Source organism: Arvicola amphibius, chromosome 7 (assembly GCF_903992535.2).
Source record: "Arvicola amphibius chromosome 7, mArvAmp1.2, whole genome shotgun sequence".
In the NCBI taxonomy this organism is placed as follows: domain Eukaryota; kingdom Metazoa; phylum Chordata; class Mammalia; order Rodentia; family Cricetidae; genus Arvicola; species Arvicola amphibius.
The window spans coordinates 49,392,408-49,417,813 of NC_052053.1; the positions used below are offsets into that span (position 1 = coordinate 49,392,408).

At 53.9% G+C, this 25,406-nt stretch overlaps 2 protein-coding genes across 2 annotated transcripts in view; both read left to right on the forward strand.

Moving 5' to 3' along the window:
- The window catches only part of Hmcn2 (hemicentin 2), a 150,254-nt gene extending 137,565 nt beyond the window's left edge, over positions 1-12,689 (forward strand). Inside the window, exons 87-98 of the mRNA XM_038337454.1 lie at positions 4,168-4,317; positions 5,134-5,271; positions 5,369-5,490; positions 5,749-5,986; positions 7,167-7,229; positions 7,342-7,464; positions 7,968-8,102; positions 9,154-9,282; positions 9,916-10,236; positions 10,804-10,923; positions 11,446-11,572; positions 12,344-12,689. Coding sequence (XP_038193382.1) covers positions 4,168-4,317; positions 5,134-5,271; positions 5,369-5,490; positions 5,749-5,986; positions 7,167-7,229; positions 7,342-7,464; positions 7,968-8,102; positions 9,154-9,282; positions 9,916-10,236; positions 10,804-10,923; positions 11,446-11,572; positions 12,344-12,689 — 2,012 coding nt within the window. The remainder of the gene's footprint in view (positions 1-4,167; positions 4,318-5,133; positions 5,272-5,368; positions 5,491-5,748; positions 5,987-7,166; positions 7,230-7,341; positions 7,465-7,967; positions 8,103-9,153; positions 9,283-9,915; positions 10,237-10,803; positions 10,924-11,445; positions 11,573-12,343) is intronic.
- Positions 12,690-21,351: 8,662 nt separating this feature from the next.
- The window catches only part of Ass1 (argininosuccinate synthase 1), a 48,122-nt gene continuing 44,067 nt past the window's right edge, over positions 21,352-25,406 (forward strand). Inside the window, exon 1 of the mRNA XM_038335663.2 lies at positions 21,352-21,442. The gene's annotated coding sequence lies outside the window, so the exon portion shown is untranslated. The remainder of the gene's footprint in view (positions 21,443-25,406) is intronic.

A 25,406-nucleotide genomic window follows, 5' to 3' on the forward strand; every position in this document is an offset into this window, starting at 1 on the left:
GGCTCATTGGTGACTTCAGGTCTGAAGGACTTCTCTCCCTTTCAGAGCTTGGTCCCAACTCTTTCTGTCTCCTGGTGACAAGCTCCCAGTTCAAGCCACAAAGCTCTGTGTATGGTCTTTGTGCTGGTTCCTGAGGTGGACATAACAGAGTCCCACAGACTGTGACTTAACTCACAAACACGATCACAGTTTTAGGGGTTGGTGATGCAAGATTGGAGCCTTGGAAAGGTCTGCTTCCTCCTGGGCTTATGCAGGAGAATCTGCCCCTTAGCTTCTGCTGTCTTCTGGCTATGATTGGCATTCCTTGACTGCTGTAAGAATTGCCCAGTCTCTGCCTTTGGTGGCATGTGGCAGTCTCCCTGCATCTGATGAGAGTGAGCACCATAGGCTTGTGTGTTTGAATGCTGTATCCCCAGTCGATGAACTGTTTGCCTTGTTGAAGGAGGTGTGCCACTGGGTTTCAGAAGCCCACAACAAGCCTAGTCTCTCTCTCTCTCTCTCTCTCTCTCTCTCTCTCTCTCTCTCTCTCTCTCTCTCTCTCTCTCTGTCTCTGCCTCTCTGTCTCTGTCTCTCTGTCTGTCTCTCTGTCTCTCTCTGTCTCTCTGTCTGTCTATCTCTCTCTCTGTCTCTCTCTCTCTCTCTCTCTCTGTCTCTGCCTCTCTGTCTCTGTCTCTCTGTCTGTCTCTCTGTCTCTCTCTGTCTCTCTGTCTGTCTATCTCTCTCTCTCTCTCTCTCTCTCTCTCTCTCTCTCTCTCTCTCTCTCTCTCTCTCTCTCTCTCTCTCTCTCTCTCTGCCAGCTGCCTGTGGATCAGGATGTAAAGCTCTCAGCTATTGCTCCAGTGCCTTGCCTGTCTGCTTCCCGCCATGACAATCATGAACTAAGCCTCTAAAACTGTAATTGAGCCCCCAGTTAAATGCTTTCTTTTGTTAGAACTGCCTTGGTCATAGTGTCCTGTTATAGCAACAGAGCACTGACTAAGACTGCCTCTAATTTCCTGTTTTTTACAAAGCCGCCAGGCATCCTGGACCAGGGCTCACCCTGATGTCCTCATTGCCATGTGATCTCCTCTGTAAGACCCCATTTCTAAGTGAGGTCCCAGGGTTAGATCATCAGAAGGTGGAAGGGAAGGCGGAGAGGACTCAAGCCATTGCAGCTCTTTAGTGGAAATAGCTGTTTTCCTCATATATGCTAATTACAGAAAGGCCAGAAATCAGAAAAGTAGTTATTACCCACAATTCATTGACCAGAAAGTGCTTAGGCAATCCTTTTTAAATGTTTTATGTGTTATGTGGGGGGGTGCATGTCACAGCACATAGGTCGAGGTCACAGGACAATTTTGTGGAGTTGGCGCTTTTTCCCCATGCTTAGGTAATTCTTGGTGATTTAGTTTAGCTTTAGTTTTGTCTCACTCTGCAGCCCAGGCTGGCCCTAGAACTCATAGCAATCCTCCTGCCTCAGCATCCTCCCAGTGCTGGTATTACAGGCACAAGCCACTAAGTCTGGCTCCAGTTTTTTGTTGGTTTCTCTTTATTTGTAAATTGATGCACTCTTGCCTCCTATAAAATGTATAGCCTAGCTTTAAAACTTGCCCTGTCTGTCTGTCTGTCTGTCTGTCTGTCTTGATGACATTCCATGATAATCTGCCTGGAGTTACATTATTTTATTGGCCTCAACTCATTGCACAGGGTGTTTCCATCCACACTTCTCTTGACTGTGAGAAACAAAGAATCCCTTCCTACCTCACCACCTCCCGCCCCACATCCACACAGCAGCACCCTCTCCACATGGGGGGACTTCACTGTCCCCAGCCCATGTCTGCTCAGTGGCCACCTTCTCCATGTCGAGGGCTTCACCTCCCTCCTCCACCCCACATCCACACAGCAGCCACCTTTTCCATATAGGGGACTTCAGGGTTTCCCTGGTTTAAGTTCCTTCAAGAAGTTTTGTTGTACAAAGGAATTTTGAAGTTTCTTTGTGTGTGTGTGTGTGTGTGTGCGCGCGCGTGCGCATGCGTGTGCAGATGAAGAAACAGAGTTGACACTGAGTGTCTTCCCTGTTCTCCAACCCTTTAAAAAGGTTTTATTTGTTTTTATTTATGTACATGTGTGTGTGCCTGCGTGAATCAATGTGTCCCGTGTCCCATGTGCCTGCAGAAGCCAGAAGAGGGTGTTGGATTCCTTGGAGCTGGAGTCACAGATGGCTGTGAGTTGCCTGGTGTGGATGCTGGGAACTGAACTCCAGTCCTCTGGAGGAGCAGTGCTGCTCTTAACCACGTGGCCATCTCTCCAGCCTTTGTGACAGGGTCTGTCACCGACCCAGTGTTACCTAGACCATCTGGCTCTCAAACTCCAGGGATCTGCCTTTCCTGCCCCCTTTCTCCCTGCAGTACTAGGGTTACAGGCATGTGTGGCCATGCCAGGCTTTGGTGGGAGTGCATCCTAGCGCAGACTCTCATACTTGGGCAGCAAGGACTTCACCCACTGACTCATCTCCCCAGCCCGTTTTGTTTTGTTGCTTTTTGTTTTGTTTGTTTGTTTGGTTGGTTGGTTGGTTGTTTGGTTGGTTGGCTTTTCGAGACAAGGTTTCTCTGTGTTGCTTTAGAGCCTGTCCTGGAACTACCTCAGTAGACCAGGCTGTCCTGGAAATCACAGAGATCCTCCTGCCTCTGCCTCCCAAGTGCTTGGATTACAGGCGTGCGCCACCATCACCGCCCGGCACCCCTGTTTTGTTTGTTGTTGCTAGTGTTTCATTTGTTTGGTTTTAGTTCTATAGTCCTGGGGGTGGAACCACTGGGCAAGCACTGAGTTCTCCCGCCACATCTATAGTTCAGTTTTTGAGACCCCCTGACTATAAACCTGACTTTCCTCCCTGCTGCTTTATTCTTTCTGCCCCATGGGTGAAATGATGTGGGTGCGTGTCCTAGCCCTGGCTGTCGTGGGGGTGGGGGAGAAATTACAATGACAAGAGGCTGCTGAGACCCCTAAAAAGTGGCCACCATTCCAGTGCTCTAAGCTTCTTGGCCTCCAGGGATCTAGGTCATGCTCCCATCTTCCTCCCTGCAGATGCCAGCTCCCTCCTCATCTCCTGTTATGAAACAGATATTGATGAGAAACATTCCGGATGGGCATCAGCCCCAGCCGAGGGCTGCATTTCCTAGAACTGGCATTAGCTGGTCCTGATTGGTCATTTAAGATCCTGGCCATGGAATGTTCTGTGTTATTTCTTTTTTCTTTTTTGACAGATCATCTGCAATTTGCTGTTAATTTCCCCTGAGGGCTGGTGAGCAGAGAGCCAGGCTCCCTCTGTCTTGTGCCCCCTGGAAGGCCATCTGCCCAAAGGAGGCAGCTGGTTCATTAGGCAGAGGAAGCAGGGGCCCCATGGGCCTGTGTCATTTGTTGAATTTGTGCAAGAGAGCATCTGCTAAGACTGCCTGGCAGCCTCTGGGCAGCTGGCCCATGCCAGCTGGAGCCAGGACCACTGATGGAATGAGGATACCCTGGTGATGGTACTCAGTTCTTGGCACGGTGCCCTGTTCCTATAGAATGCCAGCCCCTGTTATCATAGCTCCTGGCAATTTTGAGATCAAGAGGCCTTCTGTGTGTCTGTGAACCCACCTCATCATTTTATAGACAAACAAATTTGATGCAATCTAGGGAGCTAACTTGCCTGGCTTTGTGTGTATGTGTGTAAACATGCGTGCAGATGCATGTGGAGGGGTACATGTATATGTGGGTGCATATGTAGGCCTCATGACAGCTTGGGTCACTCCCCAGGAGCTGGCCACCTTACAGGATCTTTCCCTGAGCCCGCCCCGGGGAGCCACCTCTGCCATCTCTGCCTCCCCGGTACCAGGATTACAAGTGTATGCCACCATGGTGGGCATTTTTATGTGGGTTCTGGAGATGAAACGCAGGTCTGCAGGCTTGCATGACAAGCACTTAACCAGCTGAGCCATCTACCCAGGCTGTCTCCTTTGTTTTAGAGCCAAGATCTTCTACGCCTTGAGTCTATTACCTATTAGCTCTGTATCTTTGGACAAGTCACAGGTCCTTTGTGAACCTCGGTTTCTTTGATGAAATAGGAATGGTGGCAGGGTGACAGTACCTTTGCGTGGAAGACTCAGAATAGACAGTATGTGTCACCCTTGTTTGTCTCCTGCCGCACAGGGGAGCCCCGGGGCAGCCAGGGCAACATGATCGGGGTCATCAATGGTCAAGAACTTGGTATGGCTACTCTCAACACCAGTGTGCACCAGGAGGGCAGTTCTGGGCTCCCTACCATCTGGAGCAGCATCAGCCACATCCCAGCAAGTGTGGGTATGTGAGGGCCCTGAGACACAGGCTGGACCCACAGGGCGACTTCATCAAGGTCTGGTTCCCAGAGATAGGGCTGCCTCGAAGATCTGAGTCCCTCCCCTGGCCCCAGGCTCCCACCCCCTGCCACTATCATGAAACAAAGCCTCTGCATGTAACGTCACACAGGGAGAGGGTGGTATGAGCAGAATATCTCATCAGAGTGCAAAGGAGTAGCTGGAAAGGTCCTGCCCACCCTCAAGGGATCTAACTCCCTTCTGTCACCCCATCACCTGCCACCACTGTCCCTGACCCTGAGGAAACTTAAATGGGCAATGCTCCCCTGGCCCAGCCTGTGACCTCTCCTAGCCCAAAGAGGTCCAGATGAGGTCACATGAGGTTCTGAGACTCCACGCCCAGGGCCGTCGGGAGCTCAGAACATTCTTCCTCTCCTGGGCTCTAGCAGAAGTTGTCCACAACACACAAAGCTTAGTTGATCATCTACCCGTCCCAACCAGTGTGTAGTGACAGCCTGTAGCATCCCAGGAGCCATGGGACCACCCATCTGCATTTGCTGAATCTGGCTAAACATCACGTCCCATGCATTTCTTTATTATATTTGCTTTTGTAACTGCACCATAAAGTATATGTTTGATTTTGCTGCCCCCCCCCGCAGGGTCTGCTAAAAAAACTGGCATGGGTAGTCACTGGACTAAGCATGAGCAGGAAGGGAGAGGCTGCGCCTGCTGAAGCAAAGGGAAGCCACGGAGGGATCTGTCAGGAGAGGGACTGCCCCAAGGCTCCAGCCCTAACATGGCTTCTGCATTCTGCTGTATCCAGGACCTCTGATGCGGGTGTTAGTGGTCACCATTGCGCCCATCTACTGGGCCCTGGCTGGAGAGAGTGGAAGGGCCTTAAATGGCTATTCCCTGACGGGTGGCAGCTTCCAGCAGGAGTCACACCTGGAATTTTCTACAGGTGAGCATGGTCTTCTTGGAGGTGGCTGGAGGCAGGGCCTGAGAGAGCCCAGGACTGCTTCTGAGATGACTCCAGACTGGGTGGGGATGGCTTGCAGGGGAGCTGCTCACAATGACCCAGGTGGCTCGGGGCCTGGATCCTGAGGGACTCCTGCTCCTGGACGTGACGGTCAATGGCATGATCCCGGAGAGCCTGGCCGATGCCCATCTGCACATGCAGGTACGAGCTCGGGGCTGCTCCATCCTTCCTTCCTCACACCCCAGAAGCCAGTTACAACAGGTCTCAAGTAGAAGCTGTCTCTCAGAAGTGAGCATTCCTCCCACTCACTCTGTTAACAAGAACATCACAGGCATGGTGCTGCCCCTGGCTGCCAGCTGCTTGGCGGAAGAGGCAAAGGCTTTACCCAGTGCTCTGCATACAGCACCCTAGCTACCTCCTGGCTGCTCTAAAGTAGACCCCCACTTCCCACCCCCCCAGGACTTCCAGGAACACTACGTACAGACAGGGCCTGGCCAGCTGTTCGTGGGCTCCACACAACGCTTCCTCCACGGTGGCCTCCCAGCCTCTGTGCGTTGCAATCATAGCATCCAGTATGATGAGGCCCGGGGCCCCCAGCCCCAGCTGGTGCAGCACCTTCGGGCCTCATCTATCAGCTCGGCCTTCGACCCTGAGGCAGAGGCCCTGCGCTTCCGGCTCACCACGGCCCTGCAAGCGGGTGAGGCCCCAGTATCCTACCTCCACTGTACCGACTAAGACCTGCGGGGCCCCAAATTTAAATGGCACTAAGCGCAGGCTGGGGACAAGGGCATGCCTGAGGCAACAGCTCGCCTCTTCCTCTGCCCTTGCCAGCCTGGTCCCTCCCACTCTAGCAGGGACTATTCCCCTCCTCAGTCCACTCCTACCTAGACCTCTGAAGCCTTTGCCTAGACCCAAGTTGCATTCCACACTCCAAGCCTAGACTACACCCGACTCCCTTCTCTGAAGGTGCCTGCACCAAAGGTCCCCGCCCCGTGGTTGCAACCTCTGGTGACCTACCTGAGCATTCCAGGTAGTCACAGACTAGGGATGCTTTAAAATGTCCTTATCGCCAAACGGTGGTAACACACGCCTTTAATCCCAGCTCTTGTGAGGCAGAGGCAGGTGGGTCTCTGTGAGTTTAAGATCATCCTGGTCTACAGAGCTAGTGCCAGGACAGGCTCTAAAGCTACACAGAGAAATCCTGTCTCGAAAAACAAAACAACAACAACAACAACAACAAAAAAGTTCCTTATCCTTGCTTGAGGTCATAGGGGGTTTACCAGTGATCAAGGAGCGCTGGGGAGAGCAGGGTTGTGAGGCCAAGCTCACCCTGATTCAGATCCTATTGGCACTGTTTTCCAGCTGTGGGCCTGAGGGGAATGCCCTGGTTCACAGCCACACTGAGCTGAGCAGAGCGCTGCTCCTTCCGGGCAGTCAAGGCGCTTACCCCAGAGCCCTAACTGCTCCCCGGTGGCCCCCGGCCTGAGGGTGACTGTCCCCACAGCTGTACTCTTGCTGGCTGTCGAAGGCCATGCCTACCCTCTGTGCGTGACTGCGGGGTTCCCCTGAGCACAGTTTTGCACATGCGAGCTTGAATAGTCTACTTTTCTCTAATGGTTTCTCCTGAGTTTGCCTGGATCTCTGCCTAGCCTCCCTCGAGAGCCCCCAGGGCACATCTACAAGACCAGGCATGTTCCACAGCCGCCACCTCTAACAAACCTGGGCCAGGAGCCAGCCTGCTGCCTTAGCGTCATGTGTCTGGTTCAAGCCTGGGATTGAGCTCCCAGCCAGGGGCCACCGCCTGTCCCAGCCCAAGGAGCAAACCCAAGATGCCCTGGGAAACTGATTCCCTTAGGGTCACCCCTTTTGCTTTACAGAAGAAAATGAGGTTGGCTGTCCTGAGGGCTTTGAGCTGGACTCCCAGGGAGCATTTTGTGTGGGTGAGTCCTTCCCAGCGCCTTACGAACAAAGTTGGCCTCTCCTGGGGTGCACAACTACCCCAGCCAGCCGGCAGGGGAGCCTGTGAACATGGTCTTGTGTCTCCCACCCCAGACAAGAATGAATGCTTGGGGGGTCCCAGCCCCTGCTCCCATACCTGTCACAATGCCCCTGGTCACTTCTCCTGCTCCTGCCCCACTGGCTTCACCCTGGCCTGGGACCACAGGAACTGTAGAGGTGAGCAACCCAGGGACAGTGCTAGTCAGTCGCGGCCCAGGGTGCAGCCGTCTCCTCAGGGCCGGACCCTAGAAGGAAGTGCATACTACTGAGGTAGCATTTTCCAGAAGATACTGACGCTCAGTTGGTGGGATGGTGAGAACCCCCAGGACAAACATGTGGTCCCTGTGTGTTTGGGACACTCAAGCCCAGAAGGTCTCTCCATAGCAGCTTCAAGTCTCGGTAGCCCTGTTCTAATTTTCTGAGTTGTAACTGAACAACAGGTCCTGATACTAAGCCATGCCTTTACCTGTCACTCTCAGCAGCTGGGCCTAGCCCGACCAAGTCTCCCTTGGCTTTCTAGCCGGGCTTCACGGGGACACGGTCTACAGCCTTACGTTGCAACTACAGGCTGGGGGAACCTTCATGCCAGGTTCAAAGCTGTACCAGTGGCTTAGGCCAGGGTGTAAGGACGGCTTCCGGGAGGGCACATGCTCATATGGCCCCGTGTGCTTTGCCTCCAGATGTGGATGAGTGTGTGGGGGACGCCCACCTCTGCCAGGAGGGACAGCGCTGTGTGAACCTGCTCGGAACCTATACCTGCCTCCCTGACTGTAGACCTGGCTTCCGGGTCACTGCTGATGGAAAGAGTTGTGAAGGTGACCGGGACATGAGGCAGGGCCTGGTCATACTCCCAGAACCCAGAGAGTGTCACTGGGATTCAGGGCATCTAGAACTCTCTCAGCAGAAGCCCAGAGCTGGGGTCCTGTCTTTTCCATTCTTGACCTCTGCCCACCTATGGTTGATGAAGGAGGGAGTAAGCCATTTCCTGTGACCCCTACCCCACATCATGGTCCAGCTATACACAGTCTGAGTCCTTTTCAACACAGCTTCCAGACAGCCTCTGTGCATCTGACTGCACACTGACATCCACGTGCTCCCCCTGGATGGGGGACCTCTATCATTCTATGGTTTCAAGGCTCTGGGTTCATCCATGTTGTGTGATGTCTTCCTGGGCAGACTTGATCAAACATCTGTTCATCTCAGATCAGACAAAGGAGCAATTCCTTCAAGTCTAGCGTAGTGAACCAGTGACTTTGGGAGCTACTTACAGAGGAAGGGTGAGGGGCTACTTGCAAGAACATAGTGACTCACGGAGCCCATCCCAGCCTGGGTCTCCTCTTCCTTGGCAACCATTAATGTTCATAGAGCCCCGAGGGAGAGATTTGTGAATCTTTACATTTCAGGAAGTTTCTGGGTCTTAAGAGATTCCTTCCCCCTCCCTCCTAGTGCCTTTCTCTCTTTTCTTTCCTCCGTTCCTCTTCCCTCCTGCCTCCTCCCTCCCTCCATCTCTTCCTATATACTGAGTCCCTAAATCTTTCACACACATGACTCCCTTGCCAACGCGACATGAAGAGGGTCTCTTCTTACCCCTTACACATGAGGAACTTGAGACTCAGAAAGGACTGTTGCCTACCAGGGCCTAGAATACTGAAAACTCAGCTGGAACCCACATCCTAAGCCCCTTCCTTTCTTTGGTGTCGGGACCCTGCAGCTTTCTGACCTGGGTCACAGGAGAATGTGAAGGCATGCAGCTTTGTGCAGTCACCATTAGGAAAAGGGACAGATGAGGCCTTGCTGTCAAGTGGGAGAGTACACCCTTGGAGGAGGCCTCTGGGCCAAACCGCTTCCATAACCGTGCCTCCCCAGATGTGGACGAATGTCTGGAGCAGCTGGATGAGTGTCACTACAATCAACTCTGTGAGAACACTCCAGGTGGCCACTACTGCAGCTGCCCCAGGGGGTACCGCCAACAAGGCCATGGCCTTCCTTGCCTAGGTAAGGGGACAGCCAGCCCCTCCCTGCATCCTGTGTCTCACTCAGCCCCGGTCTGGTGAGTCTGGGAGTGATTGAAGCAGCAGCTGAGGCCACTCACCAGCTCTGTGGATGCCAGAGGGGGAAGAGGTGAAGACCGGGGCAGGACCTCAGAGAGGCATGGGGGGAGAACAGGTGACTGTCACTAGGGCTGTGGGACCCTATAGCCTGGGGTGGTGCTCAGAGCAGGGAGGTGGTTTTGTCCCTGACTGCAGCCCTGGGGTGCTCAGAGCTGGGAGGTGGCCCCTGACTGCAGCCCTGGGGTGCTCAGAGCAGGGAGGTAGCCCCAGACCACAGTTCTAGGGTCAGAGGACATGCTGGTAGAAGGATCCTCAGGAGGCCAGTATGAGGGAAACACCTGTGTAGTGTGCAAAGCATTGAATTCTGGGAAGATGGCAGGAAGGGGCAGCTGGAGTCAGGCACAGAGGCACATGCCTCTCATCTCCACACTCAGGAGACAGAGGCAGGAGGATCCTGAGTTTAGGAGCATTCTGAGCAAGGCTCTGCTTCAAAACAAAAAGATATATGGAAGCAGCTGAAGCAAAGGCAGCCGCAGAGCATCCTATCCCTCACTTCCCACCTGGCCTCCCTCCACAGACATCAATGAGTGCCTACAGCTGCCCACACCCTGTGCCTACCAGTGTCACAACCTCCAGGGTAGCTACCGATGCCTATGCCCGCCGGGCCAGATCCTCCTAAGAGATGACAAGACCTGCGCCCCATTGGAACGAAACAATCAAAATATCACCACTGTCAGCCTCCGGAGCCCATTTGTGCCCTGGCTTCGGTCTCGGATACCCAGGCCCAGTGGCTCCTACCGTGCCTGGGTCTCCCTCCGGCCTGGTTCTGGAGCCCTGAGCAGTGTGGGACGGGCCTGGTGCCCAGCTGGCTTCATAAGGCAGAGCGGCGTGTGTACAGGTAAGGTGGGCCTGGGCTCCTAGGCTGCGCGTGGAGCTGGGCAAACTCAGCTGGGTGAAGTGAGAGGGGGAGGGGAAAGCCTGTGAGGGACAGAGCCTTGTCTATACTGATGGACCAAAGCAATCCCAAGAGGGCTACTGGCATGGTCGTTTGACTTTGGGGTGCTTTGTCCAGAGGGAGGCCCCTCCTAGAAAGATGCCTGAGAAAAATGCACTTTGAGAAACACTCCTCTTGAGGGAGGGAGGTTTGGGGAGTGAATGTTCCCTTGGATGTGAAGGTACCAAGAGGGGCGTGAGAGCAGGGGTGCAGTCTATGGACACTGTGCAAGGAGGGCTGGCTGCAGAGGGGCCGTGCCTCTGCCTGGGACAGGACTCTCAAGAGAATGGCCCCTCCTCTTGCCTCGGTGATGGAGGCGATAGAGATGGGGTGAGGCTTCCTGCAGCAGGCCTGGGTGGGGCAGGCACGGGAGGGGTTGCCTGGAGCAGGGACCTTCCCTGATGGGTCTCAGAGCACTTGGCCACTTGGCAGTCTGACTCAGCACTTCTGCTCTGTCCCCACCTGGACCAGACCTCGACGAGTGCCGTGTGAGGAGCCTGTGCCAGCATGCCTGCCAAAACACAGAGGGCAGCTACTATTGCCTCTGCCCCTCTGGCTACCGCCTCCTCCCCAGTGGGAAGAATTGCCAGGGTGAGCCGGCCAGGGCCAGTCCACACCCCTCCACAAGCTGTGCTGTGTGTCCCTGGGCTATTTTCCTCCTGTCTCTGAACCTCACCTTTCTGATGGTTGGAATGAGACAGGAAGAGGGTGGTACTACTGCTGGTGGGTGTTATAATGGCCTCTAATGTGAGCCCAAGAACCTTCCAGGATGCGCAAGGACTGGGGCCGGTCCAGCTGCTTCTCTGACCTGTGGAGTGGGGTCCTCCCTGTTCACCCTTGCCCTCTGCCATGCAGATAGTAGACAGGAGAGATGGCCACCGGTAAAGACCCAGAGGGGAGGCCAGTGCCACAACCCTTCTAGGTTCTCCAGCGTGATAGCAGGAAGTCCCTACAAGCCATGCCCTGCAAAGACATGGCCCTGGGAAGATGAGAGTGTGAGGTGGGGAAGGGGGATCTATCCTCAGGGCTCCGCCCACAGAAGGCTAGTCTCCGACTCCTTGTCTCCCCTCCCACATTCTATCGATTTATCTCCCACCGCACCCTACTGAGCAGACATCAACGAGTGTGAGGAAGATGGCATCGAGTGTGGGCCTGGCCAGATGTGCTTCAACACCCGAGGCAGCTACCAGTGTGTAGACACACCCTGTCCGACCGCTTACCGGCAGGGCTCCAGCCCTGGGTAAGAAAGGGCCCAACTGGCAAAGGTACAGGAGGCGGGGCACACACGTGCCCCCAGGGCCTCTCTTACAGCTCGCCTATGCCTGGACCCCCACCTCCAGGAAGTCTTCCCAAGGCCAGGGTTAGCTGTCCTGCCAGGAATCCTGGGCGGGGGCGGGTGTAAAGTGCTGGCACTCCTGGCAAACCTGTACCCAGGCGGGGACGAGCTTGCCTCTCCGTGCGTGGTGTGCTCTCCAGGACAGAGAATGCACCCTCCCCTTCTACACACATAACCTCGGACAGAAAGCACCCCGAAACATAGAAATTAGAGGAATCTCCCCGACTCCGGGACTCTCAGCTCACTATGTTCACAAAGACCTGAGTATTTGGGTCACACGGCTTGTACTCTTGGGGCATGTGACTCGTTCAGGACCCTCCAGAGAGAAAATGAGGCAGGCAGTGGAGGAGACTCCTACAAGGCTGACCATGTGTCTTTGAGCCTCTGCTACGCTAGGAGTCCAGACATGTGACTCAGTCCCGGGCTTCTCTCCTCTGGGCACCGCTGAGTAAACCTGAGCAGCTGAGTTCTACCACTGCTGTGTGCTTTCTGAGCTGCCCTGGGCTTTGGACCAGGAAGGAGAGGAGGGAGGACATGCTAGAGGGAAGAAGGCCCTATCTGGCGTCTCAGTTTGCTCATCTCTGAATCAGGCTAATAGTGGCACCTGTAGGCAAGGTATTCGGGGTTGAGGAGTGCTGGATGGCAGTCAAATGAGCGTGTTTCTGCCACCCGCAGGACCTGCTTCCGCCGCTGCTCACAGGACTGCAGTGTCAGCAGCCCGTCCACACTACAGTACCGCCTGTTGCCGCTGCCCCTTGGCGTGCGCGCCCACCATGATGTGGCGCGCCTGGCCGCCTTCTCCGAGGCTGGCGTCCCTGCCAACCGTACAGAGCTCACAGTGCTGGAGCAGGACCCACGCAGCCCCTTTGCTCTGCGCCAGCTGCGTGCTGGACAAGGTGCTATCTACACCCGCCGGACGCTCACCCGCGCTGGCCTCTACCGCATGACTGTACGTGCAGCGGCACCGCGCCACCAGAGTGTCTATGTCCTGCTAATCGCGGTGTCGCCCTACCCATACTGAGCCAGCAAAGCCAGAGTTGCAGGTCCACCGTGACCTCACAGGGAGGAACAGGGCGGCCCTTGCCCATGACACCTGCAGTGATAAGAGGAACGTCCTCTTCTCCCGCCCCGTGCGTCAGCGAGATCTTCAGTAAACAGGGCTGTGCACAGGACCTTGGCCCCAGGGCAGAGAGGGCTACCCCTTGTGGCAAAGCCCTTTGTGCAGACCGGAATCCTAGCCTGCCTCAAATCTCAACGGGGAGCTGAACAAGGTCTCAGGGGTCCAGTATCCCAAGGAAGACAGACCCAGTAGGGGTTACAGGGGCTGACACTGACCTGACCACAGGGAGTGTGTATAATATAAAAACCTTTTTTTTTACTGACTTGATAGCTTTGCTGAGTTATTTTACCTTGCTGAGGAGGGCCCTGGAAGGGAGGTGACCAGCCCCTGCTGTGACCCCAGCCGCCGACTCTAAGCAGATCCTTGATCTTAGGAATCACAAGGTCTCCATCACTAGCTAGGATGTAGGGCCTCCCTTCCCCCACAGAGCTGTGGGGGAATTAACAAAACCTAAATGTTCTTCATGGACACCAACTCGTGGTAGCAAAAACATCGTATATTAATTCTCAAGAATAATTTTAAATCACCGTGCATGGTGGCACACACTCTTAATACCAATACTAGAGAGGCAGAGGCAGGAGAGTTCAGGTCATTCACAGCTGTGGCTGCATAGTAAGTGCCCAGATTAGTCTGGACTACAGGAGAGACAGACCCTGCCTCAAAACAATGGTAGCAGGTTTTCCTTCTCCCTAGCACCCTTGTCTAACTGGCAGGCACACGCTTGGCTCCATTCCTCTGTTGTTTGTGAATCTTGTCACTAGAACATGAGACCTTGAGCACACGGTTGGTTTTTACAAAATCACTTCTGGTGCCAGTGAGTGAACGAATTGGCTGACTTAAAAAAACAGAACAACAAAACTCAACTGTGAAGTAATCAACAAATCAGCTACAGTAAGCAAACAGACTACACGATTTTGTGATTTTGTGTGGATATGGACTGTTGAGGGGGAAACAGGCAGAGGAGACGGCAGCTTTGGTAACGTTGCCTTGCCAGCAAGCTCAAGTTTGAATCCCAGAAACCGCGTACTGGCATGGCGACACAAGCTTGTAATCCCAGCGTTGAGGGGGCAGTCGCAAGTGGAATCCTGCCGCCTAGACATCTGGATGGGCTTTCAAAGACAAGGTGGATGGCTCAGCAGGTGGAAGTGTGCTCTGTTCAGGCCTCATAGCCTGTATTTGGTCTCTAGAGCCCATGGTAGAAGGGAGAACCCACACCTGAGAGGCATCCCCTGAACTCTGCACCTGGGCTGTGTCACCCAAACACCACACACACCAATAACAAATTATTTTTAAAAGTGGTCCGGGTGTCTGGGAAACAATACCCATGTTTGCACACATACAAATATGCATGTACACATGCAAGGCAAATACATGGAAATAGAGATGAGGGGGGCGGGAGAAGGGGAGCTGGAAGGCTGCAGAGATACGGATGTATATAAATGCCTGCAGAGTTAGCGTAGTGTACAACAGATGGGGGCTGAATAGATTCCAGATACTCTTGTCCTCCCCCCAGGGAGTGGGCGGTGGAGTCATTATGTGTAAGCCAAGTCAGTCTCCATATCTCACTGGCTGAGCTACAACCCCAGCCCCTCTGGGGCAGTTCTTACCAGTCCCATGGGGTAGACCTCACAGAAGGGCTGACCTTTGAGCAGCTACCTGGTAAAGGGAGAGAGGGACAGAGCTGTGCCACCATAGGGAGCAGCAGGAGTCCAGGGCCTCAAAGGGGAGGGCCTAGCAATGGGGGTGGGGATTACTGAGGGAAGGCGGGGAAGGGAACAAGTCCATCAGAAAGGTGGGGGCTTTGGAAGTAGGGTCTTTGGGCTAGGTCAGGAATGTGGCTCTGTTGCCCTGGAGGGACTGAGGTGCCCCTGTGTGCTGACCCAACCCAGGCACTGCTTTCCCCACAGCCCCTGCTCTTCTCTCTAAGCGGACAAGCCCCTGCCTCAGTGACCTGCCTTCTCGCTGGCTACCACCCCCCCCCCCAGACACAGCTGTGAAAGTTTATCTCTTGTGCAGGTTTGGGGGAGGATACATTTCTCCCTGCTTCCCTGGCTTACTGCAAGAGCTCCCTCCCTGAATATACATACCCTCCCCACCTCTAGGACCCAGAGAAAGCAATAAGACAGGGCCTTATTCTGTAGCTCAGGCTGGCCTTGAACTCACCACGATCCTCCCTCAGTCTCCCAAGCAGACTTCAGAGGTGCCCTACCACTCCCAGATATCTAGGCCTCTGTGTGGGTGCTGGGAATCAAACTTCGGTCCTCTGCAAGAGCAGCCAGTGCTCTCAACCTTGAGTGGCTCACCAACCTTAGACCAGAAGGTGTCATAACAGCCAACAGAATTTTTCCAGGGCATATCTACCCTCCTTTTGGTTTTCGGTTTTTGTTTGTTTTATTAGCTGTTTGTTGAAACAGAGTCTCATATAGCCCAGGATGGCCCCAAACTCACTATGTAGCTAAAGATAACCTTGACGCTGGGGTTACAGCATGTGCCTCCACGTCCTGTTTAGCCTTCTACTTTCCAAACAGATCCATGCTAAGCCAGGGCTCTGTCCACTTCTCTAAAGGATGAAAAGAGTAAATATTTTTGGCTTTTCGGGACATCTCATTGCTGTTGCAATTCACCCCCTGTGCCTTTCGGAGTGCCAAAGCAGGCAGAGACGACAGAGGCATCTAGGGGTGTGCACTGCCCATGGGAACTTCAGCAGCAGGGGCTGAGTTAGCTCAGTGACAGGACAGGATCCCAGCAGGTCCAAGGTCCTGTACTGGGTCCCCAGCCCACGCCCTCAGGGGCGCAAAGGCACACCCCAGTACTTACATTTTAAGGTTTTTATTTTCACACCACGGACTTGTTTTCTTTCAGACACAGCACGGAAGCTGTAAGAAGCCTGAGCCCCGCTGTAAGCCACTCTGATTAGAACTGCAGACTGGAGGAGGAGTGGTGGGAGAAGGCACACTGAGGGAGGGGTGCCCCAAGCCCACCACATTCCATTTATCTTAGACCCACCCGTGAGAATCTCCTGGAGATGAGGAAACTGCCTCCTCCGGCTGCAAACACGGGTCAGGAATCAGAGCCCGAGCTGTCTTTCTGCCAGGCTGTTAAATTTTTATGGACTTTGTAGCACTAAGGAGGACAGGGCCCCACTCTGGGATGGAAGACCAGCTGGGGTCATTCTTGCAAACTGGGTATAGCTCCCCTCTCCCTGTGGCTCTGTTGCCCTCCCTTCTGGAGTCTAAGCCAGCCCCCTGGGTTGTAAAGCTGGAGGCTCAGAGGAGAGCTCTCTGTTTAAACCCACATGACCCTCTGACCCTTCCTGCAAGGCTCTAAGCTGCTGTTGGTCTCCGTGTTCTATGAACCAGCAGGGGAGAGGTGCCTGGAGGCCAGAGTTAGAAGGCAAAGAAGGCCTAGAGAAAGGGAACGAGGAGTGTCCCTTCCCCAGCAGCCCTCCCTCCTCTTCCTCCTCTTGTCTGAGGCTGTGAAACAGACCAGTGAGCAAAGTGAGCTTCTCAGCATTGTTCAGCCAGTGAGTGGGGACTAAGCTCACCCCAGGGCACCCATGGGGCTGCTGGCTCTCGTAAAGAAGCCTCCAGAGGTGTCTCTGCTGGAGCCTTATCTGGACCCAGACCCACAAGAGGTGCCTTCCACTTCTTCCCTGTCACTCCCAGCTGCCATTGGACACAGCCCCATCTAGCCACCCAGTCCCTGGGGCACCTGACCTCCAAGGCTCTTCCCACTTTCGTGGTGGAAAACGGCTCTGCCTGGCAGGTCACTCATTAAACTTCCTGATGCAGCTTTTCCATGAAGGGCAACAACTGGACGCTGTGTTCCTCTGGATGGGAGGGGCAAGCCGAGGTCCAGCCTGGAGGTCATTCTCTGTTCTGGCCACTCTGCCCAAGCCTGGCCAGTCATTAGAAGCTGCAGGGCAAGGACTTTGAATACACTCTCAGGCTCCTCTGACAGCAATGGCTGCAGAGCCCTTGGGTGGCAGAAGACTGGAGAGGGGAGGAGGCCCCTCCACAGCTATGTGCATAAGCTAAGTATGTAGGCCCATAGGTTGCTGGCGGGAGGCTGTGAGACCACATGCTTTGAGGTTGTCCTACAGATCAGGTGGTCACAACAGCCCCAGCCTGCGCCTCAGGAGACTGCCTTGGAGGGAATGGTGAGATATGCGGGCAGCCAGGAGTGGCAGGGGGAAGAGGTGGCAGTAGTGGGGGATAAGACCACAGCAGAGAAACAAGGGAAAGGGGCCGGAGCCTCATGCTCTTCGAATCATGCCCCATGCTAACTTGACGGTACATGGTTAGAGGGGAGGGATCAGAAGAAACAAAGGACCTCCGTCGTGTGTAAAAAGCACACTGCAGAAAAGGGCCTCCCACATGAAAACAAGCCCACGGGACAGCCATACACAGGAGCACAACAGACAATGGCCAAGAGGAAGGTGCGGGTGCCTCATTCCGATCCTAGAAGAGGCAGTGGCCGTCAGTCTGTCTAAGAAATCATTCTATCTATCCAGGAACTAGAGAGATGGCTCTGCACCTGCTGCATTGCAGTCATGAGGACCAGAGTTTGGGTCCCAGCACTCATGTAACAAGCCAAGGGTCCCCTGACTGTAGCCCCAGATCCAAGTACAGGGTGATAGAGGATACCCAATGGTAGAGGAGGACACCTGATGCTCTCTTCTGGACTCTGCACCAGCACCCACAAGGGTACATATACACATAGAGACACACACACACATACATACACACACAATGTGTACATTGTGTGTGTATGTATGTGTGTGTGAGAGAGAGAGAAAGACAGATAGAGAGAGACAGACAGAGAGGGAATGAGTGGGGGGGAATCTCTTAACCATCTTCCAAGAGTCAAGATTACAAGCTTGAACCACCATGCTTGCTTCAGGGTTCCATGCATGCCAGACGAGCATCCTGCCTGAGCTAGATCCTCGGCCTGCAGCCAAAGGCGTCTTAGGAAACCCCATCTCTTCCAGCACTGGCTCTTGCTATCTAGGCAGCATTTCTCTTTGTTTTTTGAAAAACAGTTTCTTTTTTGCCCCAGTTGGACTCAAACTCAACATCATCTAGTCTGCTTCCCAATAAATGGGGATCACGGATCTGTCCACCAATCCCACCTTAGTCCACATGTCTTGCCCAGGCATCCACATTCAACAATGGCCAGCTCCCTGACTCTCAGGAGTGAATACTTGAAGGCCTGATCTGTAACTCAGGCTATAGTGTGCTTCCCCAGCGTGTGCAAAGTCTCTAGTTCAATCCCTGTCAGTGACAAATAAGCAATAAACAAAAGAAGTGTAGCTGGGTGCAGTGTCTCAGGCTGTACCCCAACACTCAGAGCAAAGGCAAGAGGACCAGTGCAAATTTGAGAACAGCCTGGTCTCCGTGGAGAGTACCAGGCTAGCCCAGAGCTACATAATAGCCTGCATCTCAATCCCACCCTCCAGAAGAATATGTGTCCATGGTGTCCTTGACACATCCCTGGTTTAAAACAGAGAGCTGAATTTCCAATAGTGAAGGCCACATCAGGAAGTCCCCTCCCACACCTCCCACAGATTAACCTAACTCTCGCCATGACTTTCTTGTTGCTCAGATTATACTAATTAATATTTTGTTTAATATTCTTAGGGTTTCTTTATGTTAAGAAAAATTAAGAAGCTACAAAGAGATATAGATACATACCACATTCACGTACTGGAAAACGCAATAGTATCTGCCTTCCCCGGCTGATATAGAGATTTATTTATGTGTATAAATTTTGGGGGTAGCCCTGGATTTGATTGCCAGACCCACATACACATCCCAACAGGTAGGGTATGGGTTCTTATGTAGCCCAGGCTGGCCTCAAACTCTTTACTTAACCAAGGATGACCTTGAACTTCCGACCCTCCCGCAAGTGCCGGATGACAGGCGTGGTGCTGGAGATGGCACCCAGGGCTTTGTGCATGCCAGGTGAGCCCCAGCCCCTGCACCAAGAGACTCTTTTACAGACACTGGCAGGCTGTTTCTGCTGTTTTATGGAAATGTCAAAAACATGAAGTAGCCAGAGGACTCACCGTGAAGCTACAAGAATAAAGACAACACAGACTTAGCCTGACAGCCGATAAACAAACCAGTGCAACAGAACAGGGGTGCAAGAGACAGACGCGCACTTACACAATCACTTAGAACAGTCATAAAGGAACATGGGGGAGGGGTGACAAACCACCAAAGAATTTGTTCTCTTCTTTTTCATGTATTTGTCTTTTGGGACTTGGATGTGTGCCTTGGCGCAGGCGTGGATGCTAAAGAACAACTTAAAGGAATCGAGTGGCTCTCTCCTTTCACTGTATGGGTTCCTTGGGTCAAATTCAGGTCATTAGGCTTGGTGACAAGCGCCTTTACCTGTTGAGCCCTCTTGCTGGCCCATCAAAGAGCTTTAAGAAGAGTGTGTGTGGCCCTGTTCTGGCTGCTGGACAGAGGAAGGGCTGGGCGACTATGTAGTCAAACAGGGAAATGAGCATAGAGATTGGAGCAAGGAAAGTCCAGTGGTCTGAGAAAACAAGGAGGTAGAGTGTGAAGGAGGCAGAAACTGGTGAACCTCCATGAGTTCAAGGCCAGCCTAGTCTACAAGCAAGTTCTAGGCCAGTCAGGGATACATAGTGAGACCCTTCTGTCTGTCTTCCTTTTCTTTCCTCCTCTCTCTCTCTCTTCCTTCCTCTTTCCTTCCTCCTTCCCTTCCTTCCTTCTTTCCCTCCTTCCTTCTTTCCTTTCTTCCTTCCTCTCTCCCTCCCTACCTCCCTTCTTTCCTTTCTTCCTTCCTCCTTCCTTCCTTCCTTCCTTCCTTCCTCCCTCCCTCCCTTCCTTCCTTTCTTTCCTTTCTCACTAGCCTAGATCCTGAAGGAGCCCTGACCTTGGTGTGGGAAGGGGAAAGGTGAAGGTTAAAGTCGTGGTGACTTATTTCTAAGGCCATACTCCATCCAAATTCCAGAGCTGGTTTACAGAACGGAGATGGGCTGGACTGAGTGTCCACCTCGAAGGTGGGGGAATGAAGAGAACGTGGCTTGTCCAGGAGCCAGCTAGGCCCCTGCATTTGACCTCTGCCTCTTCATATTCCCAGGGCAGTGTCAGTCCCCTGGGCTGGGGTCATTTCTGTAGCAGGGAGTAAAGGTCCCGGTTGCCTGTGACCCTGGGATCACACACAGTTCCTCCCTCCCCCAGATCAGCTCAAACCTAAGTTAGAGGGAAGGGTTTGGGCCAGAGCTTCAGCCACTGGTTTCTGATTCTGCTATGCTCTCGACATACGGTGTAGCTTTGGGAAAGGTGCACCCCGACTCTGCGCTGCGGCTCCTAACTGTAGAATGAGGACAGAATTATATTCACTATAAAGGGTAGTGGTGAGGACGGAAACAGAAGACTAATATGCGCATTTGCCCCGCCCTGGGCCACCTCTACAGAGAAGAAACAGTCGGCAAGTGGGGAAGAATGGCCTCAAAGTAGCTCAGAAGCTGCTGGTGTGTTCTCCTGTTAGTGTGCAAAGCCCAGAGCTGGTCTAGTGAGTGCCCCCAGGTCAGCTGCCATAGAGTGTCTTAGCAGGTGGGTTCCTCAAGCTGCCCTGAGCCCTATACCTAGGGCCGTGTTTATAATTGTGTCTGCCACCTTCTCCCTCCCAGAAGCCCCCATGGGAGACAGAGTAAAGGTTGGGATGAATCCCGGGAAAACCCAGAGTCAAAGGCTGATGCAATAAGCTGGGCAAGGCACGGGTGTGGGGCGGGCTAAGGGTTGGAAACTAGGCCTACCTGTGGGGTAGTGACCTTGGCCATGATCCTGGGTGTTGGGGTTCACTGGGGCAGGAGCTGTTCTGCGTGCTGCATGGCTCAGGTCAAGCTGGGAAGCCTCCGGCCAGACTTCTGGCTCACGTGGGTCACACAAACCCCCAGTTTCATTTTACAAGCCAGCAACTTCACCTCCAAGAACCTCCACCTTCCCCATCTTCTGACGGGTCAGCAGACAGACAAGCTTTGATTCACCAATTTACTGCGAGCTCAGGGCAATCTGGTCAGGTGCCAGGCTGAGGGGAGACAGTCAGGACCTGAAGAAGGCAACACCGGTCTTCCTCGGCCAACTCCTTTGGGTTTTCTCTGGTGGACCCTTGGCTCTGGCTTGGGGGCTAGGGAAAGCGAGGGGGCTCTGAGGGTAGATGCTTGTCATTAATTGAATTGGGTACACAGCCTCCGAACCCAAGCAACAACACTTGAAGCGCTTTTGAGGGTTTTGGTTTTGTTTTTTTTTTTCCAAGACGGTTGCTATCAGCTGCTAGTCACGCGGGTCCCAGCCTCTACCGCCCTCCGAGGCGCCACTAGCGGGCCAGGATCTGGGGACCCGAGCTGCCAGCGCCCACGCCCGTGCGCCCCCGGGAGGCTGTGCTGGCGCCGAGAGAAGTGGGAGGGGCCAGCAGGCCGAGAACGGCGGGCCACGCCCATCCGCAGGTGTCCGCGAGCTCTGAGAGGCTGCTGGCGGGGGCCGGGCCCGTGGGCGGGGCCTGTCGCGCGCTCGTTCCCACGTGTCCCAGGTTCCTGCCCCTCAGGCCCTGTGCTTATAACGCGGGATGCGCGCCTGTCCCAGCCCTGCTCCGCCGTCTGCCACTGCTGCCTGGATTCACTGGTAAGAAGTTCCGGGCCTCCCTCGTTATCCTAGGTCCCGTCCCAGGAATCCCAGAGAGAGAGAGACAGAGAGAGAGAGAGAGAGAGAGAGAGAGAGAGAGAGAGAGAGAGAGAGAGAGAGAGAGAGAGAGAGAGAGAGATAGAGAGAGATAGAGAGAGGAGAGAGAGAGAGAGAGAGAGAGAGAGAGAGAACAGAGAGAGACGGAGAGAGAGACATAGAGAGAGAGAGAGACAGAGAAGAGAGAGAGTAGAGAGAACAGAGATATAGAGAGAGAGAGAGAGAGAGAGAGAGAGAGAGAGAGAGAGAGAGAGAGAGAGAGAGCACTGCAAGGGGTGGACACAGAGAGGCCCCCGAGTGACCGCGCAGTCGGTGGAAAGATTGAGGCTGATGCCCGGGCTCCTGTGACGCACATGTTTCTGCTGCCTAAGGAACCCAGCGAAGGGCACGAGTCACAGGATCTTAGAAGCAGGGGGAGTATCGAGATCCCGTCTGATTTTTCTTCTTGGATTCAGTGTGCTGCGAAGGCTCCAAGTAGAGACCCGGAGAGTCCAGAGGGTTGGGGGCTCCGAGTTCCTCTCCCTGGATCGGACTCGCTGTTTATCCCCAGGCCTGTTTCTCAAAGTGAGGCAAGAGGTCCAAGTCCCTCTTTTTTCTTAGGGGCTTGGGCGTGTGGCTTTCCCCCGAGTCTGAGGGTGCCCTGCTCAGGTGGACATGCGGACCCTGCCTACCGGCCTTGTTCTAGGCTGTGACTGGTGTCCCTTCCTGGTGGGGTGCAGTGCGAAGCTCAGTTTGGGTGGGGCTTCTCCTAGCCAGGTTTCCTGCTGGCTGGCTGGCTGGTTCTTTGGGAGGCGCCCCTCCGCAGGAAACGTCTGCTTCTGGGTTGTTACCGCCTTGGGCCCCCTCCAGGGAGGCAGGATCACTCTGCTAGGAAGGGAAATCTCCAGGAGAGCCAACTGTAGTCTCAGTATTCCCCTCTGTAAAATGGGACTGTCAGACTGTCTGCAAGCTCAGTGGCAGGAGCAGACCTGCCCTCTCCCCAGGGGTAGATCAGGAAAATCCTTCCTTTTGATCCCTTCCCTTGCATCTCCTCCACCTGGCAGGTGATGCCTGACGTCACCCGCGGGTCTCCAGAGCTGCCAGCCTTGTTCTGGGACTCTGCCGTCCAGGAGTCGAGTAAACTGCAGAAAGCTATGTGGCCTGGGTCTGCTCACTTGCTCACTGGGTCTGGGATGCAGACCTGAAAAGACATTTTCCCCGCCCCCAGGGACTAGACCTTCAGAAGGGGAGTAGACAGTGGAGCGAGCCAAGAACTGGGCTGGGCAGAGACTGGAATAGTTCCTTTCCAACCTCCCCCCCCCCCACGTTCTCGCTAGGGTCTTCCTTCACATTCCAACAAAGGCTGAAAAGCTTCGAGAATGACCCCAAGGGCTTCCCGAGGGATTCTGGCTCTGTCCTGTGTCAGTGGACTCCAAAAATGGAGGGTGACTTCCATCCACCACCCACCTCCCCAACCTCTATACAGAGGCCAAGCACGGGAAGCCCCCAGTCTTAGCACCCTGGGGTATGCGCGCCCCTCCCCCACCCCACATGCCTGCCTGCTCTGGGCTATGGAAGCCAAGCACTCCCTGGGAGTCAACCAGCCCACCTGCTGCACCAGCGTTTTCTCATGGCCCCTAAGCCAGCCAAATGTCTTCGTCCAGCTGTGAACACTCAGCTCCTGGAGTGAGTGGCTTGCTTGTGGGCACCCATGTAGAAAGAGATGCCTTGCTGAACTCTGGATCTGAGGCACTGATTTTTCCTGAAGGCTTTGGGCAGAGTGGGTTTCCCAGGACCAGGCTCCCTGCCTCCTTTGAGGCTGGTTCCTCCCTAGACCTGAGGAAAGGCCAGGCGCCCAGGGACTCTTTGTTGGTAGCACTAATGGGTGGATCGATGTGCTCTTCCAGTACCTGGAGCTGTTAGCCTCAGAGCTGCCCCTGAAAAGCTGAACTCCGTCAACTTTCCCCACAGGCTAATTAAAGAGACAGTTAATAGTAAAAGGCGAGTCAGGCGTGGTGGGCGCGCCTTTAATTCCAGGACTGGAGAGCAGAGATCAAGGCCAGCCTGGTCTACAGAGCAAGTTCCAGGACAACTAGGGCTACACAGAGAAACCCTGTCTCTCGAAAAACAAAACCAAAGATAGTAAAAGGTAGACCCTAGAGATCTGCGCAATGTAAGACACTGGGAGAGAAACAAAGAGGTTCAGTGACCACCCCCCAAGTCCATCTGACACAGGCTTGGGTTTAAACAGGCATTGCATACTGAGCAATCCTGTTCAAGGTGTGGCCAGGCCATCAGCACCCAAGCTCTAGATGAGTAGTCAGAACTGAGTGACATTGTATCTCCATTCTTTATTTTTGAGACAAAGTCACTGTGTGGCCCTGGCTGTTCTGGAACCAGGCTGACCTCAAGCCCACAGAAATCCCCTTGCCTCTGCCTTCCAAGTGCTGAGATTAAAGGTGTGCACCACCGTGCCCAGCCTCTTGGGAGAAAGGTTCTTCTCTGGCTCTCACGGGTGCTTCAGCTTTTTTATTCCTCCAGAATTTCCTGGGAAATCCCATCATTTCAGTAGTCTGAGAGTCAAAGGAAGGGACACTAGTGTCTTCACGCCCGCCAGGACAGTTACACTAGATAAGGGTTTGGATGCCTCTCACAACAGTGTTCTTTCTCACCCTTCCTAATGCTGTGACCCTTTAATACTCTTCTCATGCTGTGGCCACCCCGGACTACAAAATTATTTCCTTGCTACTTTGTAACTGTAATTTTGCTACTGTTATGATGTGACCTCTGTTAAAGGGTCATTCAACTCCCACACACAAAATGGGTGACAACCCCCACCCAGGTTGAGAACAACTGCCATAGGAGGTTGGTGCACCTCCTGCTGGTCGGTATTGGGATTGCAGGCTAGCTTTATCAGACATAAAGCAGGAGAGGTGAGCCTAGCTAGAGTCATCTGAGGGAAGCTGGGCCAGGTACAGTTAGGGTTTTATTAGGAAAGTAATGGCAAATCAATTTGAACTGAATAAGGATGTCATCATTTGGAGAGGGGGTGGAGGAACAGCCCAGGTAGCTGTTGCCTGGTGACAAGTTGTCAGGACAGGAAGTGAAGAGCAAAATGCCCTAGGAACCAGGGAGTGGAGGGCAGTCTTCAGTCAGCCTGGGCTCGAAGCCACAAGCCTGTGAGCTGGGCTCATCCCATCTTGGTCGCCGTCTGAATAGGTGGCAGTGGCAGCCTGTGCCTGAAGACAGCATCATGTGACCCATGCTCTTGTCGTTCAGACGCTGTTGTTTTAAAGCCAAACACGCTTCCTGGGTGTTGAGGAGCAGCCTGGCTGGCCCGATATGTGTTTCCTGGGCACTGGCCACTTGGCTTTGGCTGAGGACACAGAGAGTGTCCCCTACCTTGCCAACTTACACAAGCTGGCAGCCAACTGGATGTGTGGTCATCTGTCCTCTGGCCTGTGTCATGGCAAAGGCTGCCTGCCCTGGCCTTGAGAGCTTGGGAGTTGGGAATGTGGGTTCTGTACTTTTTCTCTGTTCAGCCAGCCCCGGCCACATGCCTTCCCTGGAAGCTCCGTGTCCTGAGCCCCCCAGAGAGTCAGGGGCAAGCTGAGGTTATTATCTTCAGAAGTGGTGTGGGGTGTTTGGGAGGCCCCACATTGGAATCCCATCTCCAGCACGCCCTTGAACCCTTGAATCCAATGTGAGGGATAAGATGTTCTCACCTCTGCCTGACAGATGAGTGGCCATGGTTGGGGTGCTAAAACAACTCCAGCCCACATCCAGAGTACTCCTTCCCCCTTCCCCTCTGCCTCTTCCTTCAAGTCAAGTCTTCAAGTCTTCCTTCAAGTCTTCAAGTCAAGGCCATAGCTTCATTTAGCTTTTGAGACTGCGGTCTCCTTAACTAAGTAAGGTACTGGCTAGTTTC